General features: G+C 50.4%; 1 protein-coding gene across 3 annotated transcripts in view; it reads right to left on the minus strand.

The window, feature by feature from the left end:
• The window catches only part of LOC144767946 (cell adhesion molecule CEACAM8-like), a 425,529-nt gene that overhangs the window by 84,746 nt on the left and 327,846 nt on the right, over window positions 1-12,937 (minus strand). For all 3 annotated transcript variants that reach the window (XR_013598389.1, XM_078651293.1, XM_078651292.1), the window contains one exon: window positions 2,091-2,193. Coding sequence is in view for 2 of the 3 variants with exons in the window: in XM_078651293.1 (XP_078507419.1) it covers window positions 2,091-2,193 (103 nt within the window). In the remaining variant the exon portion in view is untranslated. The remainder of the gene's footprint in view (window positions 1-2,090; window positions 2,194-12,937) is intronic.

Raw genomic sequence — 12,937 nt, forward strand, 5'->3', positions numbered from 1 at the left:
ACCCCATTTCAGGCATGGTTCCTTTTGATGGCATCTCAGGCCAGTTGACAGTGATTGAAGGAACTTACACCATCCTAACCAAACCTCTGATATACTTTACATCCATGGCAGTCAACTGCTTGTGGAGAGCTGTGGGACACCAGGAGCTGCGCCTTCACTGGGTAAAAACGGTACCTCACTGCAGACGTGCAGGGTTAGCCCCAGATTCAGGGTTTCAGCTCATCTATCGGGAATAACTCATGGTCAATAAATCAATCGATCTGTATTTGAACAGGGCTGCTATTCACCCGTGAGGGTATCCTGGTGTTATTTTGCTAGTCTCAGTCAAAGAGTCAGGTCTTGAGTCTGTTCATGAATTCCACTAGAGAGGGTGCTGTCCAAAGACAGAGCGGAAGGCGATTCCAGGGTTTGGCGGCGAAGGTGGAATATGTACCAGTAATGGTAAAAATTGTACCAGTTTTCCATACATTCATGTGCACACAGTTACCACCAGCGCTATATGTCTATGATGTAAAGTGGCCCTACCATGCTTGAGCAGTGCGATAACATTACAATACTGTAAATCTGGGACAAGGGTACACATCAAGGCACACACGTTTAAGAATCCAGAGTCTCTGTAAGTGGATTCCTAGTGGGGTACAGGTGGGATTATGAACTCAGACCACGGGGGACTCTAGTGGATTCATGTGCAGATGGTCACTGATGGCTCTGTGTGTACAGCATCGCAAGGCATGCTGGGTAGGTATTTCCGCACACAGCGGAGTCCTTGTGACAGAGTCTGGAAAAGGCTCACATTTTTACTTTCTCAGGAGCCCCGGTGCCTTTGACCTCACACCCCATACTGAGGAGACACTCTTGAGATCTGCATGTGTTGTAGAACCTCACTCTTTGCTATGCGGAAGCGGTTGGTTGGCCTCAACCGTGGCCAAGCTACAGAGTATGCTTTATTTAAGAAGTCCAAGGCTGTGTCCTGGTGTCAGATTGAAGAAGAACCACATCTCTCCTTAGTCATTGCCTGCCAGGGACATTGATGTCATCCAGACATGGCTGATATGGGGTGATACTCCAAAACCAGTCCCAGGATGCTTGTTTCCAGCCCAGAGAGGACCGTGGCAGTTTGGGTCGGACTGTTCCAATAGGGAGCAGGGCCAAGAATGAGTTGCTATGGCTGGGTCCATACTGGGGTAACAAGCCGAGCAAAGTAACAATGGATTAAACCCAGATTTTATTTTGTGATGTTGTCATCCAGACCAAAACATCTCTAAAATCTTAACCTACTCATATGATGGTTCAATGAATATAGATGTCACTATCACTCTTCTGCTGATACTAAATGAGCCTTAATCTTTTGAAATGTATTTCACATTTTAATTATGTGCAGCAGCATCAGCCTATCCTGCACAATCCATCTGCTAGCATCAGGTGCGAAGGATCAAATCCCTGAGAAAGAACAGGGACCTTCTTGTGAAAACAAAACAAAGAGGTCATATGAATAAAGGCACTTAGTCTGCAGCTTAAAAGATAAACCTTCTTGGTGAGAGTCAGTTTATAGCAGGGTAACACTAGTGACAGTCAAAGGATGAGAGATATGCATGAATTAGGGGGTCAGAGGAGAGTGGCAGAGGCAGATATTAAAGGGAAATGAACACCGGATGGTTTAAGAGGTAGAACATGGAGGAAGAACTAGAGACAGACCCCGAAGAGGAAGGGAGGTAGGCATTAATCCCTGGAAGGAAATACTAAGGAAAGACTAGAGGCAGACCCTGAGGACGAAGGGATAGGGGTATTAATCCAAGAAAGGAAACACTGAGGAAGAGTTAGACACAGAGCCTGAAGATGAAAGGGGGGGGGTTGGATTAATACCTGGAGAAAAAACTTTAAGGAAGGGCTGGAGACAGACCCTGAAGATGAAGGGAGGGTGGGGTTAATCCAAGAAGGGAAACACTGAGGAAGGACTACAGGTAGACCCTGAAGATGAAGGTGAGAGGGGGTTAACCCTACAAAGGAAACACTGAGGAACAGCTGGGAAACTCTGGTGGACTGACGCCACAGATGGAGATATCTTGGCACGAGTCTCTATGCACACTTACACAATGATGAACACCGCTAGCACGCCAATCGCAATGCGAACGATATATCCCACTGAGAGACCTGGACTGCTACTAGGGCTAATAGGTGGAGAACGGGCTTTTTCTGAAAAACAAAGAGAGAGGGAAGGGTCAGAAAGTCAAATCAAAGCAAATCAAATCTAGCTTTATTCGGTACATAGAAAATTACCATAAAAGCATACTGTAATATAAAAACAATACATCATTCAAAAAATACATTTATGTACAATTTTGTTACGAATTACTCATAAAAGGCATTTATACCCTAATTTTTTGCATAAAAAAATACAGCTTAACAAAATGTGCTTTAATCAGTTTCATAATTCACGTTTCCAGGTAAGCAAGATCCTTTCTTCGTTTAATGGCCGTCAATATAAAGCAAATTACCGCATTACAAGTTGATACATTTTCCAAATTACGAATTTGATTAAAAGCAGTCCTAAAACAATACAGACTATTAACAATAAAAAGAGGTCATAAAATAGATTTTCTAAAAACTCTGTAAAAATTACAAAAAAGTAGAAAATGGAGAGTAGTCTAAAAAGATCTACGATCACACGGCACTTTGGTAAATTAGAGCTCCACTTACCCATCTTTGGGAATGCAACCTGGTAGTGGAGCGTATTCAGCATTAATCTAGTTAAATAAAACCTATGTTGTATATTAGTTATAAAAATAAGATACGGCAGAATACCCAACAATAAGGGTCCTTCAATGTAGGAGCTTATAGACAATTTAGTACTCAAAACAACATCCCTCGATGAAGCCCTGGCGTTAAGGAGCCTCTTTTTTCGTTCTTTTTCTACAAACATTTTGAATATCCTCAGGGATCTTAAGATTCACAGCCAAATTACATTCAATTAAAAGACCACAAATATAGTTTAGCCATGTTATTTTTTTACAATGATCCAGGGTGAGGCAGTCCAGAATTATATCCCTCGTAAAATGTGTCTCCTCCCTGGACCAAATTCGATGCCACAAAGTTAAGGCAGCTATACTGATCAGATCGTTTACATACGGTGTATCTGTCTCCCTGTGGACTATAAATGGGGCTGTAGAATTTGGTACCGATAACCTTCCTAAAAAATGATTTTCCAGAGTTTGTAGTGAGGAGGTATCTGCCATACCTCACAAGGCTGCTCCGTACCAAACCTCAGTAATACACTTTGACCCATATAATTTGAAAATTTTCCGTACTGGTTTATTACCAATTTTGTGTGAAAATCTAAAAATAGCCTCGACGGATCTCAGGAATTTTAATTTACATAATTTAATGTGTGAACTCCATAAACCCTAACTATTAAAAAGTATTCCCAGATAAGAACATGTAAAAGTCCTTTCTATAGATGCTTCATCAATATAGTGTGTTCTATTCCTAGTTTTCTTTTTCCTGCACGTCATGACTAGGGTTTTACTCAAATTAATTTTCAGGTGTTTTTCAGTAATGAAGGTTGTGAAGTTATCCATCAGGAGTTGCAGGCCATTTGCTGTCCTGAAAATTAGGACAGCATTGTCGGCATATATTAAAACTGGGGGAACGCACTTACCAACTTTAGGAACATCAGGTCTCAGACTCTGTTATAACGAGTCAACACCGTTAAAATAAAGTGAGAATAAAAGGGGGGCAAGGGTACAACCTTGTCTAATCCCATGAGTAATTCTAAAGTGCTTTGTGCGGGGCGTGGCCGAGATGGCGACCTGATCGGACGCAGGTCTCTGTGGCTCCCTGCTTCGATCCTCGTCTGAAGCACCCGACACGACTGAATCCTCCCCGACCACCGCATTGTTGGTCCCCACCTGTCCGCTGCAGTGGACTGTGCCGCCGGAGCCGCGGCCGGCCCTCTTTAAACAAGCCGAAGCCCGGCAGAGGTGACACCCGCAATCGCAGCCCCTGTGATGGCGGCCGCCCCGGAGTGATCGCCGGCTCACACCGACCAGAGGCTGCCGTTTGAAGGGAGAGAAGTTTGTGCCGCTCCCTGCGAGACACGAGGTGGGTCTCGGGGGCCCGCGGCTCCTGGCTGGGAAGACATTGAAGCCCCGGCTGCCCCTGCTGCTGCTGTGACCCGGCCGGCGAGGTGGGGGAGAGCCGGCCGGCAGTCGCGAAACTCGAGGTCCCGGCTTCCGGGCCTTCCGGGACCTCGGACCTGCGAACCCCCGTGGTGGGCACCGCGAGATAAGCGAGTGCCGTACTAGGTGACCCGGTGCACTGAGAGCTGTGGAGCATATGGCGGAGTACCAGTGCAGCAAGTGACGGCCCAGACTGCTGCTGAACCGGGCCGAGTGGCGGTGCATGACCAGTGGGGCTGCACTTGGTGCTGCGCGGCAGGACGACGAGAGGAGCTGCTGGGCGGGAAACATCGGATGTGGCCGGGAGCCAGAGGTGAGGAGCCGTCGAGTGGGGTGCGTGGTGGAGACTCGGGGGGCGCGCTCGAGCCCCCGGCGTAAGGCCTGGCGGACAGAAGCATGGACTGGCGCGGGGCGCGCTTGGGCCACCGGAGTAGGGCCTAGCAGAACGGAGCACAGACTGGCGCCGAGGAGGAGGCAGGGAGGCCTAGCGATCCACCTAAGGGCCCTACTCGCGGAGACACTAGCCTGATTCCGGCCTCTGCTGACGGCCTATGCTGACTACGCAGACTGCGGAGCAGCCAGCACCACACAGCCACTGCAGGAGCACGAGGTCCACGCGCGGGGGCCCCGATCTGCCGGCCTGGGGGCCTGAGCGCGGACTCCGCCGGCTGCAGCTGCCTGGGTACTCCGAGAAGCAAACGGGCCCGGGAGCCTTGCCCGCTACCGGCGGCCGAGGAAACGACATATCCAAGGCCCTACCTACGCGCCGGAGCGCCCACCTTCAGCACTGCCGGGCCCCGATACGCTTGGGGCCTGCCCTTGGCCATCAGGAACAGAGGTTGGTGCACGCGGCTGCGGGCTGTTATCGATGCATCTCCGCGCTCCCCCTCTGCAGCGGCCACCGCCCCCCCCCCACTCAGCCAGTTGCGGGCCTACGCCGCAGGGGCCCGCTGCCGTCACGGGGGTGAGAGGTGCTCCAGGAGTCAGGAGACTCAATAGCACGGAAAGTGTCTCAGACATGTCCTCCTCCAACCGCAGAGCTGGCCGCACAATCACGGACATGCTGGTAAAGGGGGCGGCCAAGAGTGAGTAAAGCCCAGACAAGCCGGCACCGATGCCTCAACCCGGGGCCGGGACCGAGCCGACGGAGAAGCACCGGCCACGAAGTCTTTTATGGAAGCGCTGTTCACCTCCCTCAAAGAGGGCATTCAGACCCTCAAGCAAGAGATGGCTGGAGGATATAAGGAGCTACGTTGCGATATGGACGAGATTGGAGAGAGGGTGGCGGAGGTAGAGAACGTGGACATGGCCAGGAGCGCGGAAGTGCACACCCTTCAACAAGAATTACTCAGACTCCAGGAGCAACAGATGGATCTACAAGCGCACTCCGAAGACCTAGAGAACCGCTCACGGCGCAATAACATTCGCGTCCGGAATGTGCCCCCTAAGGCTGAGGGGGGGATGTGGCAGCTTTTCTTCAGGGACTGTTCCGAGACGTCTTGGGGGAGCCTGAGGACTTTGAGATCAGGATCGACAGGGCGCACAGAGTGGTGCAACTACCCCCCCCCCCCAAGACATTCTCGCCTTCCTCCCTGACTTTCCCCTCAAGGAGCGCATCTTGAAAATGGCTCGGCAGAAACAACCCCTCGTCTACCAGGGTCACACGGTGGAGCTCTTTCAAGACCTGTCCGCAATCACCTAGCAGAAGCGACGGGCGTTCAAAATGGTTACTGCTTTCCTACGAGAGAAAGGGGTCCCATACTCCTGGGGGCATCCATTCCGCATCATCTTTAAGTGGAATGGGACTCTGCACCAGCTCAGATCCTTGAGGGACACCTGCGACCTGCTGGGCATTCCCTCGGAAGAGGGGGGCTCTGGAGACGAAACGGGCGCTTCCCCCTCTCGTTCGGCGGGCGCTAGAGATGGCTGGCAGACAGTGAGACATAGGCGACCTAGGAAGAAAGTCAGCAAACCGGACCCGGAGACGGTGGCGCTGGAGCACGCGGCCGCCATCCAAGAAGTGACAAAAGACACAGCCAGCGAGTGAGACGTAGCTGCGGGGACTACTGAAATGCACTGCCGCCAAGCGGCGAGAGGGTCGGGGCAGGGAGCCGATGGGTCGCCGTAGCCACCATTCCCCGTCAACGTTACACTCTGCCACGGATCACGCCGTCTTCTGGCTGAACCTGGGATAATGTTCACCAATGGGACACACACAGTTGGGGCAAGGGGGGGGAGTCAGGGGAGGGGCAGCAGGAGTTGGGGTGTTGTTGCTATTGAGGGGGGGTTGGGGGGGATCTCCTTGTCCACGTCCGTTGGAGTTTCGCCTGGGGTTCCTTAGGCTACCACGCGCAGAACGCGGAGTAGCTCCGCATCAGTCCTTTGCAGGCCTAGCTCCGCGCGTAGCTAGCCCAGCTAACCGCTCAGAATGACACACCCCCTGACAGTTCTCTCGCTTAACGTGCGAGGGCTCAATAACCCATTTCAAGCGCAAAGCGGTCCTATCTCTCCTAGAACACTCGAAAGCGGACATCTGCCTCCTGTAGGAAACCCATCTGATGCCCAAGGACCAACACAGACCCAAGTCCAGCGCCTTTCCCTGGCAGTTCTTCTCGTCTGCTCAAAAGAAGGTAGCCGGGGTAGCGATATTAGAGGCCAAATCCTTTGAGGGGAGGGTCCTGCAAAAGGAAGCTGAGATTAGGGGTAGGTTGTTAGTCCATCGCTTCCAGGTTGCCAGTCAGACTTTGTTAGTGGGTACCGTTTATGCACCCAACGAGGGACAGGAGACATTTCTGCACACGGCTCTGGAGGCGGCCACAGCTACCACGCACCCACACTTACGCCTCGGGGGGGGATCTTAACCTGGTGTTTCACAACACGGCGGATCGCTCCGGTCAGCGGTCCGGTCAGGTGGGGGCACTGTCTGCTGCGGGGCACACTCACATCTCGGAACTAGATCTTGTTGATCTTTGGAGACACACACACCCACAGGCGACAGCATACACTTATTACTCCGTGGCCCACAAAACATATGCGCAACTTGACCACTTTTTATGCTCCTCCCAGCTGGCACTTCGGGCACGGGACGTGGAGATCCTCCCGGCCTCTCTGTCCGATCACTCACCAGGAGTGGCATCCTTCCTTGTCTCGGCAGCGCCCAGCCCTCAGCGACATTGGCGGCTGCGAGATGGCCTACTACAGTCTCCATCCACGTTGGAGCGGATTAAGACGGTGCTTGCTCAGTTCCTTGCCCACAACGCCAATGAGGACACCTCTAAGGCTACACAATGGGCGGCTCTTAAAGCGGTCCTCCGCGGTGAATTTATCTCTATAGCTACGGCTAACAATAGGGAACGCGCGCAGAAGCGGGTTGAACTCACTCAGCAAGTGGCGGAACCGGAGCAGATGCACCAGCGTACGGGGGCGGCGCGGGAGTGGCGTCAGCTATGCACGGAACGGAAAATGCTGGTGGCCCTAGACCAAGATGTGGCAGAATATGCTGCCATGCGCCTCCGGCACGCGTACTACACCGGAGGGGACCGCTGTGGGAAATTGCTGGCGAGCAGATTGCGGGAGCAGCGCCAGAGGCAACATGTCCGTTCCCTCCAGCCTAGCCAAGGCGCCCCCATCACGGACGATGCGGCCATCGCGGCAGCCTTTGGCGACTACTACGCTGATCTCTATGCTGCGGACCGCCTTGACTTGCAAGATGGCCAGGATTACCTGAGAGGTGCAACTCTCCCATCCCTAACTGAGGCGCAGACAGCGTTCCTCGACCGGCCTATTGGCCTGGAGGAGGTCATATCTGCGATTTCTCGCCTCAAACTGGGGAAATCCCCGGGCCCGGATGGATACACAGCGGCCTTCTATAAGACCTTTTGCCCACAAGTGGCCCCGCTGCTGAGAGATCTCTTCAACACCTTCGATCAGCCTGGTGCCATCCCCCCGGACCTGCTAGAGGCAGCCATCTTGGTGATTCCCAAGCCCGGACGGGACCCCACCCGATGCGGCTCATACCGGCCGATCTCCCTGTTGAATATTGACCTGAAGCTCTACACCGGCATCCTTGCGGGTCGCCTAGCACCGTATATGCAGCAACTGGTGGAACCCGACCAGGCAGGCTTCATCCCGCAGCGGCAAACAAGCGACAGCACCAGGCGAGTCCTCCACCTCATAGAGGCGGGGTCGCGGACGAGACCGGACTGCATGCTCCTCACGATAGATGCAGAGAAGGCATTTGATAGGGTGCATTGGCCCTATCTAGATCTAGTGCTCCAACGATTTGGGGTGGGAGAAACCCTTCGCAACCGTATCTTGAACTGTCACCGCCGACCAAACGCTGCAGTCCGGGATAACGGCCACACCTCCCCACGGTTTGCGATTGGCAGGGGAACTAGACAGGGGTGCCCACTCTCTCCCCTCCTGTTCGCGCTCTATATGGAGCCATTGGCGCAACGGGTGAGGCAACACGATCTAATTATGGGCATCCAGTTTGGCCGGGACACACACACGATCAGTTTGTACGCTGACGACGTCTTAATATCCCGATGCAATCCCTCCGAGCGCTCTTTGTTGAGCTTCACACCTTTGCACTGGCCTCGGGTTTTAAGATTAACGTGGCGAAGTCGGAAGCCCTGAATATATCACTTTCGCCGGAGGTACTAGAGGACGTCAAGGCTGAGTTCGACCTACAGTGGTCGGCATCTACCATCCCATACTTAGGAGTCCGGTTGGCCCCGACAGTGCAGGCCACCGTAGAAGCCAACTATGCTAGACTCAGCTCCCGACTTCGTGACCATCTCAGAAGGTGGAAACACCTCACTCTGTCCTGGCTGGGGCCTATCGCTGCCGTCAAGATGACCCTGCTGCCCCAGATTCTTTACGTGTTTCACACCCTCCCTTTACGCCCACCGGCGGGATGGCTTCAGAAGGCACAAGCGGACCTGGCGCGCTTTATCTGGAACGGCCGCCGCCCGCGGTTTAAACATATGATCGCCACACTTCCCCCCGAACATGGCGGTGTGGGCTGCCCGACCTCACCCTATACTTTCAGGCGACTCAGCTACTCACTTTGGTGGAGTGGCACCAACTGGAGTCTGGCAAACACTGGCTCTTTCAGGACCAGGCAGTGGCTGGTCGTCCTCTCCAGGGCGTCCCGTTCTTGCCGCGCTGCCACAGACCTCCCAATCTCTACGCCTCATGGATCACCAGCACGGTCCTGGACATTTGGGACAAGGTAGCGGTCAAGCGGGAACTTACTTCCGTCCCCTCGCCCATGACGCCGATCTTCGACAACCCTGACTTCTCGCCCGGTTTGAACTTGTCACCCATAAACTCTTTCTTTATATTTCACTTCAGCTTGCCTTCACAAAGATATCCTGACACTCTGTAACCCTAGGCATGCAGGACCACCGTGTGTACGTGAACGATTGCCACAAAAAAAAAAAAATAATAATAATTTTTACAAAACAATTTTTTTTCACTTAATATCAGCAAACCTCACACCCAGGGCACCATCACTCAAGGAAAACCACTCACTTCCTTAGAGTGTTACACTCTCAGTATTTTGAACGTCATCACCCATCACACCCACTTCGTGCAATTAGTTACGCACACCACTACTGCATGCGTGATGCACTTTATGTCACCACATGCAGCCTATTTCTGTGATATGACGTACCACTAAATATGTACACACTATGTTTTGTACCATCAGCCCTGAAGAGTCGTGTTGACTCAACGGCACACGACGAAACACGTGTCGGCATATTGTGATATTCCTCAAGTCTGGATACAATAAATCTTCACCCTGCTGGGACAAGAAACACACCAAAGAATCTGCTTCTATTTCATTATTGAGACTTGTCTATTGTAATCAATTGTGTAACACTCTATTGTAGTTGCGAGAGCACAGCTGTATAATTATCGTAGAGTCTCTGACTTGTTAGACGGTTAAGGGTGTTTTTCCGTCTGCTCTTAACGCACTACACAGCTACCAATTTCGAACTACACACATTAACGTAAGATTTGAGGCAGTGCGCCCCTGATATCTGAACTCTAAAAATACCCCCAAGCAGTATACTTTAATCTCTTCAGATAGGGTGCCTCCACGTTACCAATATAATTTTTGCCCTTACCCCGAGTTTCTTACCTGTCCGTCACACTATGGACAGAGATAAGGCAGCAGCGGACCTCTTTGAAAACCTGGCCAAAGGCTTGCCCACACACCAGGCATCGGCCACGGCAGGCCCTGCGCGCATAGAGGGTTTAAGAGACAAGTTCTTCAAATTGGAGAAACTTAAGAAACAAGAAAACTCCCGTTGGTGGGACGGAGCAACTCTAAAACACTATCTAAAGCTCAAATTAGTCCCTAGAGGTCTAAGGTCCCAAATTTTTCCGACCTACGATGATCTAGACAGAGATCTTATGATTAAATGGGAAGACTCACTGAATCAGAATTCCATTACACTCATGGACATTCTCATCGAAAGTGCTGACCGCAAAACCGCGAAATTACAGGCAGAAATCTCCATTGTTGAACAGGAGATAAAAGATTTGAATAAACCTGAAGCCACAGTCAAAAATTACACCTTACTAGATGAGATTCTTCTCAAGCATCAGACAGAAATAAAAAACAGAAAGGCACGTCAAATCAAAAGGGACGAGGCAGATTATAAAAATGGTAGAATCTATACCTTTGATCGCAAATACGATTCCCTGATCCCTAAACCCAAAGCAGGCCCACAGTCTGGCAGAACCACAACCACCAGTTCCGTTAATTCCAGCACCACCTCCCTGAGCTCTACTGGGCTCAGTGACATTGAAAATGAAATTCTAGCGAATGCAGAACCCCACAGTTCAACCTTTTTTTTTAGAAATGGAACGTGTGAGAAAAGGCAGCAGGACACAGCCACCAAGAACCGCTATAGACCCAAACCCCACAGGGGCAAACGCGGGAACAAGCGAGGACTATCGCAGGAAACTGAGGTCAGGGACACAGAAGAATTAGCTACACTAAGTGACAAAGTACAAGTCATCAATTTGTCCTCATTTCCCTTGACACCAGATATGGTCTCCTTACTTAGTAGAGGCCTTAACTTTAATCCCTATGCCACCGGTGATATGTGCCAGACCAAGATAGATGTCTTTAAATTCATTCGTAACTTCAAACTAAAAAAACATTTTGCTGGATTACAGAACAGACAGAGTCAACATAGACACATTCCAAATGTTTTTGATGATGTTTCTTTGACCATTAAAGATGTGCAATCCACACACTTGCTTCTTTCTTTGACAGATAGGGAAGACAGTCCTCTTGAAATGGAAAGATTACTAGAGGATCTTGATGTTGAAACTGACTACAGCATGGCTAGTGGCTTGAAAAGTAAATCTAAATGGACACCCACGTTACCAGGGGGTAATGCAATTGACAATTTTCACAGGCATGTTCTTGAGGACCTGAATAGAACCAATACCAAGAACTTAAACACGAAGTTCAAATACAAAGACAACCTAACCAAAGGGGAACGGTTAGCATTTTCCGCTTTAAGTGACAATACCAACATCATCATCAGGGAGGCGGACAAAGGGGGCAATGTGGTGGTCATGGATCTGATTGACTACAACAATGAGATTCAAGGCCAACTCAACGATGACTCATGCTATGAGTTACTCAGTCACAACCCCATTGGTCAACTAACACTTTTAATCAATGGACTCTTACTCACCTGGAAACAATCTGGTCTTCTGGATGACAACGAGTACCTATACCTCAAAGTCTTCAGACCCACGTATCCGTGGTTGTATACGTTACCCAAAGTCCACAAAAATCTACCTTTTCCTCCAGGAAGACCGATAGTATCGGGGATTGGAGGTCCCACCGAAAGAATCGCAGAGTATGTGGATCTTTTCTTGGGGCCTCTGGTCAAAAATCTTCCGTCTTATGTACAAGACTCTAAACACATATTGAGCATCATGGCAGACATGGAGTGGCAACAAGACACCATATTAGTGACCTTGGATGTGGTGTCTCTCTACACCAGCATTAATCCGGAACTAGGTTTAGCAGCCATCACTAAACTCTTATCTAACCGACCGGCTTCTCTATGGGCACACACTAACATGCTACTACACATGATAAAGATCATTCTAGAAAACAACTTTTTCATTTTTGATCGAAAATGGTATCGACAAAAGAAGGGAGTAGCCATGGGCTCCAAATTCTCACCCTCCTTTGCTAATCTCTTCATGGGGGCCCTGGAGGCTGACTTGATTTGGGGCACCAAGGGAATCCAATACATCGACTCCATAGTGTTTTGGGGTCGATACATTGACGATTGCTTTTTACTATGGTCAGGCTCTGAAGAACTACTCCAATCCTTTTTTGAACACCTAAACAACAATACATGGGAAATGAGCTTCACCATGAAACACAGCCTCACTAGTATGGAGTTCTTAGATTTGGAATTCTACGTAAAGGACAACCTAATACACTCCAAACTTTTCAGGAAACCTACGTCCTGTAACTCTATACTCCATGCCTCCAGCTTTCACCCTGAACACCAGTTACGTTCTATCCCATATGGAGAATTCCTAAGAGCCAAACGCAACTGCAGTGAATCCAATGAGTTCGAGAAATGTATCTCGAATATGAAAGACAGATTTATTAATAGAGGGTACTCCAACACATCCCTCAAAATAGCAGAACAAAAAACCAGAACCATCCCGAGATCTGATTGTCTAAAGACACGCACGGAGACAGA

This window comes from Lissotriton helveticus, chromosome 7, assembly GCF_964261635.1.
Source record: "Lissotriton helveticus chromosome 7, aLisHel1.1, whole genome shotgun sequence".
NCBI classification, from domain to species: domain Eukaryota; kingdom Metazoa; phylum Chordata; class Amphibia; order Caudata; family Salamandridae; genus Lissotriton; species Lissotriton helveticus.